At 36.6% G+C, this 20,965-nt stretch overlaps 1 protein-coding gene across 1 annotated transcript in view; it reads left to right on the forward strand.

Moving 5' to 3' along the window:
- FRYL (FRY like transcription coactivator) overlaps positions 1-20,965 on the forward strand; it is a 294,438-nt gene that overhangs the window by 251,549 nt on the left and 21,924 nt on the right. Inside the window, 7 exon segments of the mRNA XM_017878697.1 lie at positions 631-771; positions 3,980-4,177; positions 7,001-7,162; positions 7,285-7,359; positions 7,689-7,865; positions 11,557-11,760; positions 13,484-13,651. Coding sequence (XP_017734186.1) covers positions 631-771; positions 3,980-4,177; positions 7,001-7,162; positions 7,285-7,359; positions 7,689-7,865; positions 11,557-11,760; positions 13,484-13,651 — 1,125 coding nt within the window.

Here is a 20,965-nt window from a genome sequence, read left to right on the forward strand (position 1 = left end):
TAATACACACTTTACCTACTTAAAATGGAAAATGGGTTTTAGTGGTCCTGATCATAGAGAATGGTTATAATTTTTATTTTTACAAAATTAGGTTTTAGCTTAGAAATCTTTTCTAGAATAATAATTATAGCATACAAAAGTATTTCTTCTGGAAAAGTTTTATTTTATGATATATTTGCTTCCTACCTAAAATAGGAAGCAAAAAATGGATGATAAAGTAGCCCTAGAATAGCACAAAAAGTTAGTATCTATTTGATGCCTAAGAAGTATCTTTATGCCCAGAAAAGTAAATTACTAAGTAGATAGGCACAAAGAAAAAGTCAAAAGCAAGAGATTCCTAGTCACTGAAAATGTTTGTCAGTTTATAATAAAGTAATACCTTTAAATTAGTTAAGGAAATAAAACACCGTGATTTAGATGAAAAGTTATGGTCTAATTCTGCTTTCTGAACCAAGGAAAAATAACAGTAATAGACACTCCCTTTCACTTTATTAGTCTCTAGATTTCTAATTCACCTAACTGTAAACTCATAGGCTAAATCTATGTTTTTCTGCCTCTTAAATGTAAATATTGAGTTTTATTCAACCTGATTAAAGTATACTTTAATATTACTTTTAATATTATTTTTAGCTATTAGAAAAAGGATTGTCCAGTATGCAGCAGTCATTACTACAGATTATTTATAGTCTATTGAGTCATGTTGACCTGTCTGCAGCCCCAGCCAAGCAGTTTAATCTGGAGATCATAAAGATTATTGGCAAATACGTACAGGTGAGTGACCACAAAACTTACATATAACATTGTTCATCTCGAAATGATTTATAATCACAAAATATTGGAAGTGCCTTAAGTGTTGAAGAATAGGGAAGTGGTTCAACCATAAATAATGTTTTCAGGATATCTGTAGTATGCAAAATGTTCTCAATATAAGTGACAAAAACCAGAATCTGAATTAGTATAATTTCTAGTTTTCATATTAACAATTTCTATAATGTTCTGTAATGGCTGGAAGGAATGCATATTCACATTGCAGCAGTCAAAACTCTGGCAATTAGGACTGTGACTCATTGGTTGTTCTTGTTTTTGTTTTGAGATGGAGTCTTGCTCTGTTGCACAGGCTGGAGTGCAGTGGCACAGTCTTGGCTCACTGCAGCCTTTGCCTCCTGGATTCAAGCGAGTCTCCTGCCTCAGCTTCCCAAGTAGCTGGGATTACAGGCATGTACCACCACACCCAGCTAATTTTTGTATTTTTAGTAGAGATAGGCTTCGCCATGTTGGCCAGGCTGGTCTCGAACTCCTGACCTCAGGTAATCTGCCCACCTCAGCCTCCCAAAGTGCTGGGATTACAGGCATGAGCCACTGCACCTGGCTTCATTGTTCTTTCTTTCTTCACACCTTTCTGTTTTAACGAGATTCTACATAGTAGGCATACACTACTTTTAGAAACAGAAAACCTCCTTAAAGAGTTTGCATTTTAGAGATTTTTTTGTGTGTCTGATAAAAAGTGCCAGATATTTAAAAAGTGGAAAATTAAACTTGATTTAAATGTAAATGATGACAAGTCGGCCTGGTCTTCACTGTATTTTCACTGACAAGTCGGCCTGGTCTTCACTGAACTGACAGTTAAGCTGTCAGTTTGAGCTAGCAGTTAAGAAAGTCATTGCTGAGCAGATCAGTAGGATGGATACAACTCACCAAAGAGAACAAGCTCATTAACAACCTTAATAGATTAATATGTTGTGTTTATACTCCAGTTATGTTTGCATTCACTAGAGCAAAACTTAGAATGGGATATACTTAGCTGGCAAGGAATTTATTCTAGTTCATATCTGAAAGCAATAAAACTGTATTAAAATGTTTTCAGTGATTCAGTTATGTAATCCAGATTACCTCTAACATTCCCTTGAAAATCAGTGATTGCCGATATCCAAAAAACGGAAGATTTTCTGGTGGCCCTGTTTATCTTGTGGCTTATAACCCTTCAATGAGTGAGGCTTTACCAGATAGCAATTATATCTCTTTCTAAAGCAGATTTCTCTTTTCTTCTTAAACCTTAAAGAAAAAAACTTATAAAATATTTGCTATATTTCACATAGAAACATATACCACATTGAATTTACTACCTTATGAACCATAGGTACATTTCTTATGTTCAGAACCACAAGCTCAACTTGCCAGTGGACAAGCAGGTAACCAGAAGGAGCATAGATTTGTGGCTAAGTGAACTGCACACTCCCCATCTCAAAGAAGCAACACAACTTAGCTTCCCCTGGTGGTTTTCATGTTAGAATATGGGTCCAGTGTGGCCAGACTTCTCATTTTAAGAGAAGCTGGAAATCTACATTTTTCTGTAAAATCTCCTGATTTTAAAATGTTGACTTAATTTTTTTTCCAGATTTCCTTGTAAATGTGTGAATCAAGATCATGTTTAGCTGATGGCTCATCACAGCGGCTGGCTTGTGCTCTATTAAACAACTGAATATTTCACAGAATTGAATTATTGATAATCTTTTACGTTTAAACACAACCAGCAATATAATTTATGAAAACATCTTAAAGTTTAGCATTTCATGATGCCCAGAGATAGTAATTATTTCTGTCAGAAAAAAGTGATCATTATTTCTACTTGGTCATGATTATGTTAAATATAAACTTTTTTGTTTGTTTGTTTTGTTTTTTTTTTTGAGATGGAGTCTCACTCTGTTGCCCAGGCTGAAGTGCCGAGGTGTGATCTTGGCTCACTGCAACTTCCGCCTCCTGGGTTCAAGGATTATCCTGCCTCAGCCTCCCAAGTAGCTGGAATTAGAGGCACATGCCACCATGCCTAGCTGATTTTTGTATTTTTAGGGGAGATGGGGTTTTACCACGTTGGCCAGGCCGGTCTCAAACTCCTGACCTCAAGTGATCTGCCACATTGACCTCCCAAAGTACTGGGATTACAGCTGTGAGCCACTGCTCCTGGCCTTTAAACTACTTTTTACAGTGCTGTTCTTAAAATGTCACAGTATCATGTAGACCTTTTTATTATCAAGTATTTTGTGTTTTAGGTGTCTTCATAGCAAGATGTTACGAACTCAATTGGATAGCCCAGTTCTGCCAGAGATTTTTCACTTCCTTTTTTTGATGTCTTAATGGTTATTTTTCTTTCCTCAGATATCAGCTGTGAAAGAATATGTATAATATAATACAAGGTTGAGATGTGATTTTTGGTACCCTAAATAAGAAGTAGTTTTTTCTATGTATCCTTTTCAGTGGGTGGTAAAAGAAAGATACTATAAATTCTTTATCAGACATTGACTCTTCTCTACATGTACATCTATCTCATAAATCATCCCTAGATTTTATTGGTAGGAATATACAAAACTAAGTCAAGCAGAAATTTTTTTTTAAAATAGCCAAAATATGTAGGGAAAAAAAACCTCACCCTACACAACTCAGTAATCCCTGAGAACATCACTTTAGCATGGTATCTACTGTCAGTATTTGGGGCCTGGGCCATCAAGAAAAAAAGTCTTAACTGTATTTTAGTATTTTAATATTTTTATGTCTAAAAGGAAGGTATTTGTTAAAAAATTTTATCTGCAAAGTCTTAAAATACTTAAATTTTAGAGTCTCAAAGCTATAAACTTCATTCACCTATAAGTTGATGTATATATAAATCTTTTGTTTAATACTACTGCCAAGTTACTGTATTAGTCTGTCCAAATTAATGATAATTACAAAGCACTTATTGAGAGAAAAGCAAGATATTTCAGTTGGGTAGCATTATTACACATACGGTATCTGATAAATCTAACAGTACAAATAATAACTTGTGTTTTCTTTCCTTTTGTAACTCAGACCTTTCATTAAGGATCTTAAAATGAGTAATTTTACAAGCATTTTTGTAGAAATAATATTTTCATGGTATACAGTAAATTGTTATTCTTAGTTGAATGTGCATTTGTAACTTTTACGTGTCAATTATTTTTTAAACCAGAGTCCTTACTGGAAGGAAGCCCTTAACATATTAAAGCTGGTGGTGTCACGCTCTGCGAGTCTTGTCGTACCCAGTGATATCCCCAAGACCTATGGAGGAGATACAGGTTCTCCTGAAATATCCTTCACTAAAATTTTTAATAATGTGTCTAAGGAGTTGCCTGGGAAGACCTTAGATTTTCATTTCGATATATCTGAGGTAAGATGCTCAGAAATTGATGAAGATATTCTACTAGGAATTTTCATTTGTTTATTTATTCATTCTTTCATTCAACAAACATTGATTGAGCTCATACCCAGTGTTAGACAATATGATAGCTGTTATGAACAACAAAGTGGGGTTTGGGGGAAGGCCTACTGTTAGAAAGCTTACTGTCTGTTAGGGAAACAGACTGTATATTCCCCATCTAAAAGAAATGTCACAACTTAGCTTCCCAACAGTGTTTAGCTTAACAACTAAACATTGTGATCAACACTCGGCTGGAATAAATTAAAAGTGCTTGGGGAATATGTAGCATCCATCTAAAGGAGTGGTTTCAGAAAGGAGTCAACATCTGAGCTGAATGTTGAAAGACAAGTAATCCTAGACAGGCACCTATGGCAGTTTGGAGAGGGTAGGTTAAACGCAAAGAAATGGAGAATATGTGAATGAAGGCTTGTAAGTATGAGAAAGAGTGGTGTTCTGGACACTTCCAAGTATTACAGCATACCTTGGTCACAGAGTTCAAAAAAATGCAATTAGAGTGTGATGAGAGATGAGGCTGAAGGCATAGGAAGGGGCAAGCTCATGGGGATCTTGCATTTCATAGTAACAAGCTGGTTTTATCTAAACCAGCAGGAGCTCTTAAAGGATTTTTAGTTGGCATATTAGGGTTTGTGTTTTAGGAGGATCACTCTAGCCATAGCATAGAAAATAGAGCAGGGAGGAGGAGAGGACAGTTGGTAAGGAATCTGTTAGAAGAATTTGGGCAAAAGATAATATGGGACTGTCCCAAGACAATTGCAGGGATAATGAAGAAGGAAGAGAGATGGTTTACAAAAAGACCAAGGAAGTAACTAATGGGATTTAATGGGAAAGTGGGGAAGAGGTATCAAGGATTTGATGAATGGCCTTGACAGGTAGATGAATGTTGCACCATTCAAGAGAGTGGAATTGCAGGAACAGATCTTACAGCAAGGAAGGAGAAGGCAATGAGTTCCCTCTTGGACATGTTGACTCAGAAGTGACCCAGAAACATACTAAAGGAGGTGCCTGGTGGTCAATTAAATTTTGGGATCTGAAGTTTTAGAGGAAAACTTGGGTGGAAGTAACAAATTAAGGGTTTCAGTCTTGTGTAAGTGGATGGCTGAAACCATGGAAGGAAAACTAAAAAGAACAGAAGGCAACAACTAAAGGAAACCTGAGAAACTGGATATTTTAGGACTAGACAGAAGCAGGGGCCACCAGTCTGGAAGGAACCCTGGAGCCTGGCTATGCTGCATATTAATAAAAATCTCATTTAACAATTTTTCATCCTTGCTGAGAGTCCCAATTTTTTTTCCCTTGACACCTGAGCCCACTCTTGGTGCCTTGGTGCCATTGAAACGGTCTTTCAGAAGCCAAGGGAGGAACTTTTCAAGAAGGAAGTTATTGATCAAGTATTGTAAGGTTGAGAAAGATTAAAAATTGAAGCTCACTTACTTTTTTGTTGTTTAGAATTATATAGATAAATGTTTTATCGCAGTTTAATCTTGGCATTAGAATTTATCCTAAACTTTATTTTTTTATATAGAAAGCATATTTGTTACTAATTTTTTAGTTAATAATATCTGAGAATTTCTAGCAAGATGTATGTATAATAGCATGGGAATATGATAGAGAAGCTTGGCTTTTCTTTTCCTTCTGATTCAGAAATTGATCGTATAACTTAATTATGTTATTTGAAGCAGTGATGCAAATTCTCAAAACATTTCGTATACTTAATTTCAGTTTGTTTCATCAAAAATTCCTCAGTACCTGCCATGCATAGGCACTGGAGATACAGCAGAGGTATAGAGGCAATCACACATGGTCCAACGGATACATGTGTAGTAGGGAAGTCAGGCACATAAACAGTTTACAGTCAGCATGTTAACTGTCCAAGTTTGATTACACAGGGGTGGTGGTAGAAGAGAAGGCCTCCTTAGAAGTCTGGAGTCATCACTAAAAGATGATTAGAAGTTTACTTAGTGGATATTCCATGCAAAGGAGCAACATAAGCTAAAACAGGGGTCTATAAAAGAGCATGGTATGTTTGGAAAACAAGAGCAAGCTCAGTTTTGCTGCTGTGTGAAGTTCAGAGAGGGGGAAGTGGTCATATTTGAGGCTAGGGAGAAGAAGGATGATCAGTTGAGTATAAAGGGACTCGTATGACATGCAGATGAGCTTGAATTTTATTTTCAATTGCAAATTTAAAACACTTTACAAAGTCAAATATAAATGAGTTTTTGATTATCATAGAATTTTACTGAAATAAATTTTGGAAGTATTACACATCAGATTTGTAGTAAGAATCTACATAGAAATGTTCCTCTTTTGTTACTTATCTTCAGTATTTGCTAAACCACATTGCTGAGGCATACTTAACAATATGCATTGGAAAAGTGCCAAAATTTAACAAATATTAAGTCTGAGTGGTAAGAAAACAGATGATTTTATATTTAAAATATAAATCTTTTTTATATTTTCCGAGTTTTGGGTATATTTTATAATTGTGATGGGGAAGGTGGAGGTGGTGGTTTTAAAGAATGCAGATTATATTTAAAATAGGAATAAGCTTTCTGATAACCTCAGATGTAAAATTATTATTTCTAATAAAGCCTCTTGATTAAAAATGTATATATCATTACCTTTGATCTTTGTTAACATCTACCTCATGCAAAGTTATTTCTCTCCTCATGTTGTTTTTTTGTTTGTAAAAAATATAGGTGCACTGTTAACCCTTTTAAGTTTCTTTTATGTTGAAATATTTGAGGCAAACACTGACATTTTGTTTCTGTGTAGACACCAATTATTGGAAACAAATATGGTGATCAGCACAGTGCAGCTGGAAGAAATGGGAAACCAAAAGTTATTGCTGTCACTAGAAGTACTTCCTCAACTTCTTCTGGTTCTAATTCTAACGCCTTGGTTCCTGTTAGTTGGAAAAGGCCACAGTTATCACAGGTACATAAAGAATATCAAAATGGAACATTCATAGAAGAATCAGTTTTGTTATATATATGAAAACTTGAGAATTTGTCTTATTTTATCAGTAGTCCTAACATTTTAATTTTTTTTTTCTTTAGCGAAGAACAAGAGAAAAGCTAATGAATGTGCTTTCTCTCTGTGGTCCAGAATCTGGCCTCCCAAAGAACCCATCAGTGAGTAATCCTGAAGGCTTGTGTCAAGGTCTTAAAGATCATGTTATTCCATGAACAACTGATCTGTCTCCTTTCTTGCCTTTTCTAATTTACCTTACTTACGGTATTAACTCAGAATGAAAAAAAGATTTCTTGTCTCTTGTGACACCTGGCAGCCAACTAGTGTAGCAACTAGTGTTGCTAACTGGGTGTTCAACTAGTTAAACATGAAGACCAAATTTAAGCTCTGAATGCATTGAAGAATGAGGTCTGCAGTGGCTTTGGGGTACTGATATCTCATATGCAGAGTGACAAAGCTGATGGATGGACTTTTTTTTATCGGTCATCAGGTTGTATTTTCTTCTAATGAGGATTTGGAAGTCAGTGACCAACAGACTAGCCTAATTTCTACAACAGAAGACATAATTCAAGAGGAAGAAGTAGCTGTGGAAGATAATAGCAGTGAACAACAGTTTGGTGTTTTTAAGGATTTTGACTTTTTAGATGTTGAACTGGAAGATGCAGAGGTAAGGATGTGGGCTTTCTCTGTTAATATTTATAGAACAGTTGTATGAGAATTAAGGATTTGATCAGAGGATCTTATTGAGGTCAGTGTAAGGTCAAAAAGGTAAAACTCTAAATTAGGAACTAAATTTGATTACCACAATTAGTCAATAGCAGAATAAGTCTGAGATAAAAGAGAAACATTCCATTTTCACCTTTATCTTTAAAATATAAAATTAAAAAATGGATTTCTTCAAAATTATTTTCAGGGTATGCTTAGACTTAAATGTTTTGCATAATTTGTCTTATAAACTAATATGCAGCCAAATGGTAAAAATTTATATGAAAATTGATTAAGGACAACTTTAAAGAAAGTTGCACTTACCACTAAATTGACTATCACAAAGGGTTTGGCTTTCTAGAACTCTTCCCTTTGGCAAATGACTGAGATTCCTTCTTTGACATTCTGAATCACTTTCTTCTTTATGATGTAGGTAACTCTCTCAAATGCCTGATTTCATTTAATACTCAAAGCGTTTCTCTTCTAAATTGATTGGTCTGGATTATATTATACTGGTAGTTATGTCAATTTAGATGCTTTCTAAATGGAATTCATAACTCAAAAAGTAGATTTATTAGCCCACAAAACTAGTTCATACACATTCATCAACTCTCATATACATACACATATACAACTCATATACAACTCATACACATTCATCAACTCTCATATACATACACATATACAATTCATATACAGCTCATACACATTCATCAACTCTCATATGCATAGACATACACAATTAATTCATATACAGGCTTTGTACACATTTCATCACTCTCATATGACAATATAAGCATATGCAACTCATATACAGCTTTGTACATATTCTCAACTCTTTCATATACATACACAAATATACAACTCATATACAGCCTTGGTTTTACTAACATTCATCAACTTCAATATACATAACACATATAACAACTTATATAACAGACTTTGTTACACATTCAACTCCTCCATTAATATCATTTACCCATATACAACCTCAATACAGCTCGTAAACACATTCAAACTTTCTTCATATACATTACACGGTAATACGCACTCAATAATTAATGCTCATACACATTTATCAACTCTCATGTACATATACGTATACAACTCATACAGCTCATACACATTTATCAACTCTCATGTACATATACGTATACAACTCATACACATTCATCTACTCTCATATATATATATATAACTCATATACAGCTCATACACATTCATCAGCTCTTCTTGTAGGGGTGTTTCCTTTGGCTGTAATAGGTGAGGTGGAGGAATGAAATGTAATGCACTTTCCCATATCACACTGTTCATTGTCCATGGAAGACCAGTTTAAGGAAGTAAAGATCCCCCTCCTCAACATGCCTCAGTACCCCCTGCAGATGTGAGGATGTGACCATGGTGCCTCCAAGTAATGCAAATGCCTTCATGTCAGCTTAGGAGCTGTGTAGGCTCCTATGGAATACTCCACCATTTACATTTTCCCAAAGACACAATTGTATAGGTTCACAGGAACTCAAGAACAAGTATTATTCAGCACCTTTCAGAGCAGTAGCCTTTAAACTTTTTTTGACATTAATCCACAGTTAATGTATTTTATATCACATCCAAGTATATATATCTTTAAAAATAAAAGTTTCAAGAATATGCATCCAAACTCTATGCTATGCATACTGATATTTTCTATTCTCTTCCTTTCTATTCTTTTTTTTTTCCCAAAAAGTGTATGTTACCACCCTAAAATTAGTTTCACACTCATCATTTAAAAAAATACATTGTAGGAAATAGAACAGACTTGCACAACCAAGTAACAGAGTGGAATAGGTTAAAGAGACCTGCTGCCCTACCCAAGACCAGGAGCAGCTTCTAAACTCTTCTGTAGTTCTTTGCTTTTTTCAGTCCAGAATTTAGATTTCTAAAGGCAGGCTCTTGACATTTTTGTAATGGTAAGGTTATTTTCTTTTGTTTGCCTCTTTTGTTTAAAGAGAACCGTAAATGCTTTCAAGTTCATTCAGTGCTCTAAAATGTCAGTGGTAATAAATACGGCTTTTAATAGAACCTTAGTCAGATGAACTAAGGGTGTTTATTGTAGTTCTGTCTTTAATTCAAGTCACAGTAATCAGGGCTGGGGTGGAGCATGCTAATTTATCCCCATAATTAGGCCAAATCAGCGATACAGATTTTCTAAAACCTGGATGTAGTCTTGTTTAAAACATGGTAACAGGAAATACTTTGATTGCTACAAAACAAACTTAACCACTAATGAAAATTATAGTAAAATACCTGCTCACTTTGAAAGCCCACAGTGCATATTCGTTCACTCACCAAATATATATTGAGGGCCATTGCCATTATGTGTTTTGATACATAATAATATTTGAAATGATACGTTCTAGGAGGGTGGTTTTCAAACTCTGACATGCAGAGCACTAGGGCTTCCAAGATATCTTCAGAAACAGCAGGGACAGATTCAAAGACCCAATGGACCAACCTCCTGTACACCTTCGACCAGAGCAGCTCTGGTTTTCTTAGTTTTGCACAATTGAATTCCATCTAAAAGTGCATTTGAAATAAGTATTCTTCTGCTTAAAAAAAAAAAAATTGAAAACTTCTGATCTGGACAATTCCTGTGTAAAGGCATACAGAAAAAAAAACATATTTTGCTAACCAGCTCAATGTGGTTTGTTATATCAGGACCTACGAAAAATTGTAAGGATTATATCCTTACAAAAGGAGGAGCAGCTTAGAATAACAGAAACATAACTTATATAAATCCTTAAGTGGGAGAAATTGAAATTTGTCATATTTCCTCTTGGCAACAGTTATGTTTTGTTGGCTGTGATCTTGATTTTAAATTATATTTTATAGCAAAAAATGACCATTGAATTTAGCCAGAGCCATACTACCAACTAAAATAATTTGTGACCTTGTATGTTGTCAACTGCATGTGGGTATTTGAAGTCAGTTTTTGCATTGTACTAAGTATTAAACCTTTATAAATCTTGAAGATTTTATTAAAGTTTGTGTTGCCAAAGTGTATCATAGAAATGTTGTTGTGAGTGTCTGTCTGACTTTTTCATAGCATATTTTGCATAAGAAAAGGTTTGAATCACATGTTGACTTTCTGCACAAAGCTTAATCCAGAGCTTGAATCAGTCTTTGGGTTTGAGAAATCACAAAGAGTTTGCCCCAAAAGTGTAGTGTATATTTAAATGTTTGTCTTCGTTTTTTTCTAATTCTGTATGTTTTCCTTTTTGCTAACCAGGAGCTGCAGGTAAGTTGCAGCCTGGTGTTGTGTATTGTTTGTTGTCATCTGTGAGGTACTTGTCTTCTTTGTGGTCTCATTCATGTTTGTATATTAGAATAGAAATGACTTAGATAGTAGATTTAATTGGTCCCCAGTAATACAAGATAGAAAGTCAAGAAAATTATTTAGTTAAAACAGGTTGTCAACCAAATAATTTTGATATTTTTAAATATAAATATTTGATGGTATGTTAACAGTTTAAAGAAATTGAAGGGCTGATTGAATCTCTGCTTTTAATGATGCATTAAGTATTTTTCATCTTGGTATATGTTTTTCTGGTATATTACATTTAGTACATTTAGAAGTATGTATTTAAGGTTTTAGAAATCGTGTCTTGCTTTTCCAGGGTGAAAGTATGGACAATTTCAACTGGGGAGTTCGCAGGCGCTCACTAGACAGTATTGACAAAGGGGACACTCCATCCCTCCAAGAGTACCAGTGCTCTAGTAGCACCCCCAGCCTGAACCTCACCAATCAGGAGGATACGGATGAGTCCTCAGAAGAAGAAGCGGCACTTACAGCAAGCCAGATACTCTCACGCACACAGATGGTATACAATTCACTTTTCTTACAGAGACAGTTGGTCTCATTTTCCTCTTAACTTCCAACTTCATAATGATTATTTCCTGATTTTCCAGTTTTCATTTCAGTATGGGTGAAATGCACACACTGAAATGAATCTACAAGATTGCAGCAGTAATGGAGTACCGTGTTGTTATTCGTGACAGCACTAAACTTACTAGGTTGATACTGCACACCTGTTAGCTGCTAAAACATAATTTCTCTTGCTTCTTTCCTAATCGCAGTGAGTTGTTTTAGGCCCTATTAGAGGCCTTCAGTGATAACATATTTTTCGTATCAGTGTGAGCACCAACACCGTTTAATTCACTGCCTGCTTTTCTTTCCTAGTTAGTGTAGTGTGGAAAGACAGAGCACAAGTTTGGTCCCTTTCAAGATCAAGTAAACAGTGAGTGGAAAATGAAAGCTGCAAGAGTAGCCTGTTATTTCAGAAGAGTCAGTATGCAAGAAAGCCAGTGGTAGGGTTGGAACTTGAAGATGGCACTGTAAAGAAGGAGAAGGCACATGGAAGAGCTACCCTGGTACATGTAATAAGGAAGCAACCAGTGGAGACGAGGCACCAGCTATGGTTACACAGCTCTTACATGAATGCCTCCTTTCTTTATTCTTTAGGGACGGGGTCCGCACCATCACCCAGGTTGGAGTGCAGTGGCGCAACCATAGCTCACTGCATTCTTAAACTCCTGGTCTCAAGTGATCCTCCTGCCTCAGCTTCTCAAGTAGCTAGGACTACAGGTGCACGCCACATATGCACAGCTAATTTTTAAAAAATTTTTTTAGAGATGGGGTCTTGCTATGTTGCCCAGGTTAGTCTTGAACTCCTGGCCTCAAGTGATCCTCCCGCCTCGGCCTCCCAAAGTGGCAGGATCACAGGCATGAGCCACCGCACTCAGCCACCTACCTTTAGTTTAGATCCATTTGTTCCACTCGACCTGCTGGCAAAGTGCTGACGGTGATGTTGAATGGCAGGGCCTGAGCTGCTTTAGGCACAATGTCAAGTTGTTGGTTTGTGGTTGGCGTCCAGTCATCTCTCGTTTTTTTACATCTCATTGGTGTCCCGTTTGTCTTTCCACTAACTGCCCCTCTCCCATTTAAGTGTCCAATGACCAACTGCTGCTGCTAACAGCAGCAATAATACGTTACCACTTACTGACTGTCTATGATGCACCCGGCCCTGTTCAAGGTATTGTACGTGTTCAGTCACCATAACTCTCCTCCCAGCACAAGGCAAGTATGTTTATTGCACATCTGAAGATTACATGTCTCAGGACACATAGCTAGTAAGTAGATTTGAATCAAGCAGTCTATCTCTAGTGCCCATTCACTTAACTGTTCCACATAAAGCTTGGTCCTCCATGAATGAATTTGAATTCAGCTCCAATATGAATTCAGCTCCAATATGAATTTCAGCTCAAGGTTATCATAGTTACATAGAGTTCTTCCACTTTGATAGTTTTTGTGTAGCAAAATTTAGCCTGTATTAATGCGTACTTAGTTCTACCGAGAGGTTAGCTGCTTACCCTAATAACACCCATTCTGGTATAGACTGGAAGGAAAGAAAGATGATTTTAGGAATCTCAGAAACTTTATAATGAAGCCCCTAAAATATTTTATGATAGAGAATGTTTCTTGTGGCTTTTGTGACCATCACTGACTCATAAATGAATTCCTCATTTTACTGTTTCTCTTTTTAGTTAAATAGTGATTCTGCCACTGATGAAACAATGCCAGACCATCCTGACTTACTTCTCCAGTCTCAAGATTCCATTGGCAGCATCACAACAGAAGACATGCTTCAAATCAGGGATGAGACCCCAACCTTGGAGGCTTCTCTAGATAATGCTAACAGCCAGCTGCCTGAGGTGGGGAGAAATGTGGGCTGGTGCATGGCCAATCTAGGCTCTTTTTAGCACTCTTTCATAGCTCCCACTTTTCTTTCAAAAGAGTTTTGAAATTGATTTGTTTCCAGTATTTCTAACCTGTTGAGTTATTTTAAATGAAATAGTCAAATCTGATTTTTTCTTAAGTTGATAGATTAAGGAAATGACCTACAGGTTAAAAATGATCTTGAATGTTTTTAATGAGCAGTTTGCATTGCAAAACGTGATGAGGTTAATGTACAGACGCTTCTCTGGGGTTGGCGAGCATCATCTATTGCTCTGTATTTTCTTAGAAGGACCGCTTTGGTTTTTTTTTCTCTTTTTGCTTTCTGTTGGGTTTATGTGATTGGTGCTGTGATTGGGATTAAAACCTCAGGCCAGCTGTGTTAGCAGTTGTTAAATGAAATCCTTTAAAAAGACTTTGGAACCACTAGTATTATGTTTTTTGGAAAGGCCTGTGAGAAGTAAGCCAGATTTGAAGCTAATGACTGACCAAAAATAAGTAAGTATTAGTATTTTTTTTTAAGATTATTATACTTTTAAAAAATGTAATTGCTATAGCTCTGTCGTATGTGCTTTTTTTATTCCTTGGTAAATATTAGGAAATGCTATATTTTGTCACTGTCCATCAACTTAATGTAGTTATTAAATCTAATCTAGGTAACAGATCTCACTATTTTTGTAAGGTGATAAAACACTCTCATGTTCTTGTTAGGCTGACTCTTGTACATATTTCAACTTTTAACTGTAACCAGACATATTTTGAAATGAAGGCATTTTGGCTTCCTTATTAGCAAGCCATCTTTAAAATGCTCATACTCATATGGCTAAGGTTTAGATCACTCAATTCAACAGATATTTATTGTGGTTTCAGTAGATGTCAGGCATTCAACTAGGTGCCAGAAAGAATAGGGCATGGATGGCCCTGTTGTCAGAGAACATTCTCTTGCTGTCTATTAAGGAAGACAGAGAAGGCTTTTTTAAAAAAATTACATTTCAGGTCAGGCACTGTGGCTCACTCCTGTAATCCTAGCACTTTGGGAGTCTGAGGCGGGTGGATCACGAGGTCAGGAGATTGAGACTGTCTGGCCAGCATGGTGAAACCCCATCTCTACTAAAAATACAAAAATTAGCTGGGTGTGGTGATGCGTACCTGTTGTCCCAGCTACTCGGAAGACTGAGACAGGAAAATCGCTTGAACCCAGAAGGCGGAGGTTGCAGTGAGCTGGGATGTCACCATTGCACTCCAGCCTGGCAACAGTGCGAGACTGTGTCCCAAAAAAAAAAAAAAATAGAGAGATCAAGACCATCGTGGCAAACATGGTGAAACCCCGTCATTACTAAAAATACAAAAAATTAGCTGGGCATGGTGGCGTGCACCTGTATCGCTTGAACATGGGAGGCAGAGGTTGCAGTGAGCTGAGATCACACCACTGCACTCCAGCCTGGCGACAGAGTAAGACTCCGTCTCAAAAATTAAAAAAAAGAAAAAAAGAAATTACATTTCAGTATGGAAAATTCGATAGTAGGTTCAAGGCTTTATGAAAACTGAGAGGAAACTGATCAGCTGTGCACTGGGGGTGATGGTAAGAAAGGACAGGTTTCATGGCAACTGGGACATTCCAGGCAGAGGAACACAATGCAGAAAGGGATGGCAGTGTGAAATAGCATGGTATGTCTAGCTAAAAGCAGGAAATTGAGTATTTCCAGAGAATAAAATGGGAGGAGGAAGAGGAAGAGCAATAGGAGCGATGAATGGGATCCAAGACAGGAGAAGTCCTATATGCCACACAACAGACTTAGACTTTATCTTGAGGTAATAGACAGGAGAAGTCCTATATGCCACACTAAAGACCTAAGACTTTATCTGGAGATAACAGAAAGACATTCAAATTTTTATTCTTTCAAGAGATACCTATTAAGTAACAAGCACTGTACCAGATACCAAGATGGACCCACATGGCATATGAGCATTCATTTATGTGACCAATATCTACTGAGCCGCTACCTCGTGCTAGGCACTAGGCTAGGTATGGGGCCCATGGCAATTGTGACACAAACAAAGGCTTTTGGTTTTATGGAGCTTCATTCTAGTAGGAGAGACAGATAATAAGCAAGTAAAAAAAAATATAAATAATATGTCAGAAAGTGCTTATCTTATTCATCGTACTAAAAAAGTCTAACAGTAATGTGGACTTGAGTGAAGGAGAAAGTTAGGGGTAGCATTTAAGGTGAAACCTAAATGACAAGAACCAGCCCACCCCTTGAAGCTTTGGAGGGAGAAGGTTCCAGGCAGGGGAAGCAGCAGTTTGAAAGGCCCTGATACATCTGAAGTACAGAAAACTGGCCAATGAGACTGGAATGCAGTGAACAAGAAGGAGAGGGGTGGGCCAAGGCACTGTCATGACATGTGTCACAGGCCACACAGCAGGTAACCATCGAAGAAGAACATGATCTGATTATTTCTTAAAACTTTGGCCTTTTTTGTCGAAAATGGAAAGTAGGTTCTAGTCCCTGACAAATAAAGCTTACAGTTAGGGATAATCACAGAAGGGTTGCAGCCTCATTGTTGTTATTGAAGTCTCTAAGGCAGAGGCATTGAGGGTGGATTGGAGGAGATGAAGGAGCTAAGCTGGAAGAATATTAGCAAGAATTTAGCAGGGCTTGACTAAGGGCACAAACATGAGAAATGTTTACAGGAGAGAACTGACAGAATTTAGAGATGTATTTTAAATAGACTATATTCCTTTCAGTTGTTGGGAGGTTTATTAGTTATTAAGCCAAACTACAGTGCCTAGTTTGGATCACACCATACACCGTAACATCAGTAGATGAGAATGAAAGGGATATTTTGAAAGCATGGTATTTCATTTAGAAACAGTTCTACTGATACTAAAATTATCACCAAAAGAATGGCTATCCACAGGGAATATGACAGCTTTATATCTGTTGGATATATTGGCCTAATTTGTTTTTCTCTGTTTTGCCAAACAGTGTCAAATGACCCAAAATTGCCTCTTGTACCAAAAAAAAAAAAAAAAAAGGTAGAAAGCACCAGATATTTAAAACAAAAATATTTAAATGTAAAACCATAATTATTTTAAAGCAAATTCTTAAGACAAAGATATATAATTAATTTTAATGGGTGAAATGTTTTGTGAATTAAAGGAATAAATCCAATCCTAAAATGTTTATTTGAATTTCTTCCCTTAAATCATGTTAATATTGGAAAGATAAAATGGAGTAGGCTAAAGCATCTCTTGTCATGACAAACTTTAGAGCTGGGTGTCCCTTTCTTCTCTGCAATATACACATGTTACACTCTGATCTCAAGAGGGGATTAAGTTCTTCACTTGTATTTACTCACAGAGGGTTCCTTTTATTATTTATGATAGCTTTGAATCCAACTCATGGATGACAAATTATTCCTTATAGGAAAGAAATCTGTGTAACAAAGCGTGTGTGCATGTGTAATTGTCTAATAAGGTGAAGTACAAGAAAATCTGATTTCTCATAATCTACATATAAACAATGGAATCCATTTTATCAACCCCAAAAGCACTTTCTTCGTTACATGTAGGCATTACTAGAAAATTTCATTGTATATTATATGATACTAACTACAGATAAAATATCATCTTGAAATTATTATTCAAGAAAAAATGACAATCCACTGCAGGTGTGAACTAATGAAAAGTGAGGGCATTGAACTAAGTTTAGGTTGAGTTAACAGTATGTTCGTGTTGATGTAGAAGGAAAAATTCATGCCAATAAATATTCTAGGTATAGAAATGTCTCTAGTACTGTCACATAAATTATCTTCCCAAATAATGACAATATTTTTTTAGAAAATTCATCTGGAAACCTTAGAGTATATTGAATATAAACTGGTGGAAGAATTAAGAAATAATTGTACTATATTATATTCAATGCTAAAGTAAAGACTCAGAGTTTACTGCTTTCCATGCTTAACTAAATCCAGACCACTTTGTGTTTTTATGGCGTATTTCTGTGCCTTTGATATCTTCTAATCACTTTCCCTGCAATACCATCCCTACCTTATATTTGTCAAAACATGCTGTTTCCTCCAAGGAGACTCACCTCAGTTGCCTCAACCAGATGTGAGCTTTCCCATCATTGAGTACCAGCACCCATTTGTATGTTGCTGATAGTATTTGCCGTACATTTACCATTACTCTGGTATATGTTATTGTCATTCACTTACTAGCCTAACCCTGTTATCAGATTATAAACTAATTGCAGTTAGGAATTATTTATACCAGAGCACTCAGCCCAGAATCTAGTCAAATTCCTTCATTTTATAGATGAGTTTTACATATGAATAAGGCCCAGGCTAGTGTAGGGTCATAGGCTCTGACTTTCTCTTACTTTTCTTATTTTGGAAGGAAAATTCTATTTTTATCCATGAAAAAGAGATAAGAAGCTACTCTACAGCGGAGAAGTAACTTAGGTCCAAATACTCAAAAGAAGCTGATCTTTATTCCTAAAACTATGACCATTAGTACTTATTTTCAAATTGATTAATAAACTAAAAACTAGTGTTGATACTGTCATCATATATGCTTTGAAAGTGTTTTCATTTTTTAATAGTAGCAACTCATTGAGTCTCTACCACTTCTGTATCACATAGCAACATTGTTTCAGTAATATTACAGTGAATAGAAAGGGCACACCACTAGTATGCTTTATAACATATTTTCGTTATTGTTAACTTCAAATTAGGAGAATATACTCTTTTTTGATAATGAGCTTGTGATAGTTTAATTTTCAAAAGTATAATTATCTAAAATGTCCTAATGTCTTCTGAACTGTAGCTCAGTGATGAAACTTTATCAATACTCAAAGGCAAAATGAGGTCTTGTAGTAAAGCCGCCCTAGTTGTCTAGGTTCAGCATCCTTGTGATTGGTCAGTACCTATTCCTGCTGTATGGCAGCCCCACAGGACCAGTGGGTTAATTACTTTAAGTCATCTCTCCTACTTATATCCAGAATATAATGTGTTCCAGTGTAATGAAAGAAATGACATTTCAAACAGGAGACAATTTATACTAACAATACAACGTTTTACTTGTGTAGAGTTAGAACATATATGAGAGAAGATATTGTACCAAAGCACATATTTCTTTTTTTTAATTAATTTATTTTTTATTATACTTTAAGTTCTAGGGTACATGTGCACAACATGCAGGTTTGTTACGTATGTATACATGTGCCATGTTGGCATGCTACATCCATTAACTCGTCATTTACATTAGGTATATCTCCTAATGCTATCCCTTCCCCCACCCCACCCCGCAAAAGGCCCCAGTGTGTGATGTTCCCCTTGTTTCCCCTTCCTGTGTCCAAGTGTTCTCATTGGTGTCAGTTTCACCTATGAGTGAGAATGCGCTGTTTAGTTTTCTGTTCCTTGGCAATAGTGTTGCTGAGAATGATGTTTCCAGTCTACATCCATGTCCCTACAAAGATGCAAACTCTCCTTTTTTAAGGGGTATGGCTCATAGGTATTGCATGGTGTATATGTGCCCACATTTTCTTAATTCAGTCTGTCAACATGATGGACATTTGGGTTGGTGTCCAAGTCTTTGCTATTGTGAATATGCCACAATAAACATACTGTGCATGCAATCTTTATGACAGCATGATTTATAGCCTTTGGGTATATACCCATAAGGGATGGCGGGTCATATGGTTTTTTAGTTCTAGATCTAGAGATCGCCACACTGTCTCCACAATGGGTTGAACTAGTTTAATCCCACCGAACAGTGTAAAAGATATCCCTCTTTCTCCATATCCTCTCTAACACACTGTTGTTCTTGATTTTTTATGATGCCATGTCTCAGCTGGTTAGATGTATCTCATTGTGGTTTTGATTGACATTTCTCTGATGCAAGTGAAGATGAGCATTTTCATGTGTCTGTGGGCTGCATAAATTCTTCTTTTGAGAAGTGTCTGTTCATATCCTTGCCTTCACTTTTTGAGGGGGTTGTTGATTTTTTTCTTGTAAATTGTTTGAGTTCTTCGTAGATTTCTGGATATAGTCGCCTTGTCCAATGAGTAGATTGATAAAATTTGTCCATTCTGTAGGTTGCTGTTAACTCTGATGGTAGTTTCTATTGCTGTGCAGAAGCTTTAGTTGATTAGATAGCCATTTGTCAATTTGGCTTTCTGTTGGCCATAGTGCTTTTGGTGTCTTGAGACATGAAGTCCTTCCCATACCTATGTCCTGATGGTATTGCCTAGGTGTTTTCTTCTAGGGGTTTTTTATGGCTTTAGGCTAACATTTGAGTCCTCTAATCCATCCTTGAATTAATTTTTGTATAAGGGTGTTAAGGAAAGGCGATGCCAGTTATCAGCCTTGTCTACATATGGGCTGCCAGTTTTCCCCGCACCATTTATTAAATAGGGAATCCTTTCCCCAGTTGCTTGTTTGTCAGATTTGTCAAAGATCAGATGGTTGGAGATTGTGGTATCTATTTCCTGAGGCTCTGTCTGTTCGCTTGGTCGTATCTCTGGTTGGTAATCCACAGTACCGATGCTGTTTTGGTTACTGTAGCCCTTGTGGTATAGTTTAGGCAGTTAGCGTGATGCCTCCAGCTTGTTCTTTTGGCTTAGGATTGTCCTGCACGCGGGATCTTTTTGGTCCATATGACGTAAAGTATTTTTTTCCAATTCCTGTAAAGAAAGTAATTGGTAGCTTAATGGGGATGGCATTGATGCTATAAATTACCTTGGCAGTTATGGCCATTTTCATGATACTGGATTCTCCTATCCATGAGCATGGAATGTTCTTCCATTTGTTTGTGTCCTCTTTTATTTGTTGAGCAGTGTTTGTAGTTTCCTTGAAGAGGTCCTTCAATCCCTGTAGTTGGATTCCTTAGGTATTTTATTCTCTTTGAAGCAGTTGAATGGAAGTTCATTCATGATTTGGTCTCTGTTACTGTGTATAAGAATGCTTGTGATTTTTGCACATTAATTTTCCTATGCTGAACTTTACTGAAGTTGCTATTGGCGTAAGGAGATTTTGGGTCTGAGACGATGGGGGTTTTCTAAATATCAATCCTGTCATTGCAAACAGGGACAGTGTTTGACTTCTGTCTTTTCCTAATTGAATACCCTTTATTTCTTTCTCCTGCTGATTCGCTGCCAGAACTTCTCAACACTATGTTGAATAGCGAGTGGTGGAGAGAGGGCATCCCTGTCTTGGGCAGTGTTTTCAAAGGGAATGCTTCCAATTTAATGCCGGATTCAGTAATGATATTGCCTGTGGGTTTGTCA

This window comes from Rhinopithecus bieti, unplaced genomic scaffold (genome assembly GCF_001698545.2).
Source record: "Rhinopithecus bieti isolate Rb0 unplaced genomic scaffold, ASM169854v2 scaffold_11787, whole genome shotgun sequence".
Taxonomy (NCBI): domain Eukaryota; kingdom Metazoa; phylum Chordata; class Mammalia; order Primates; family Cercopithecidae; genus Rhinopithecus; species Rhinopithecus bieti.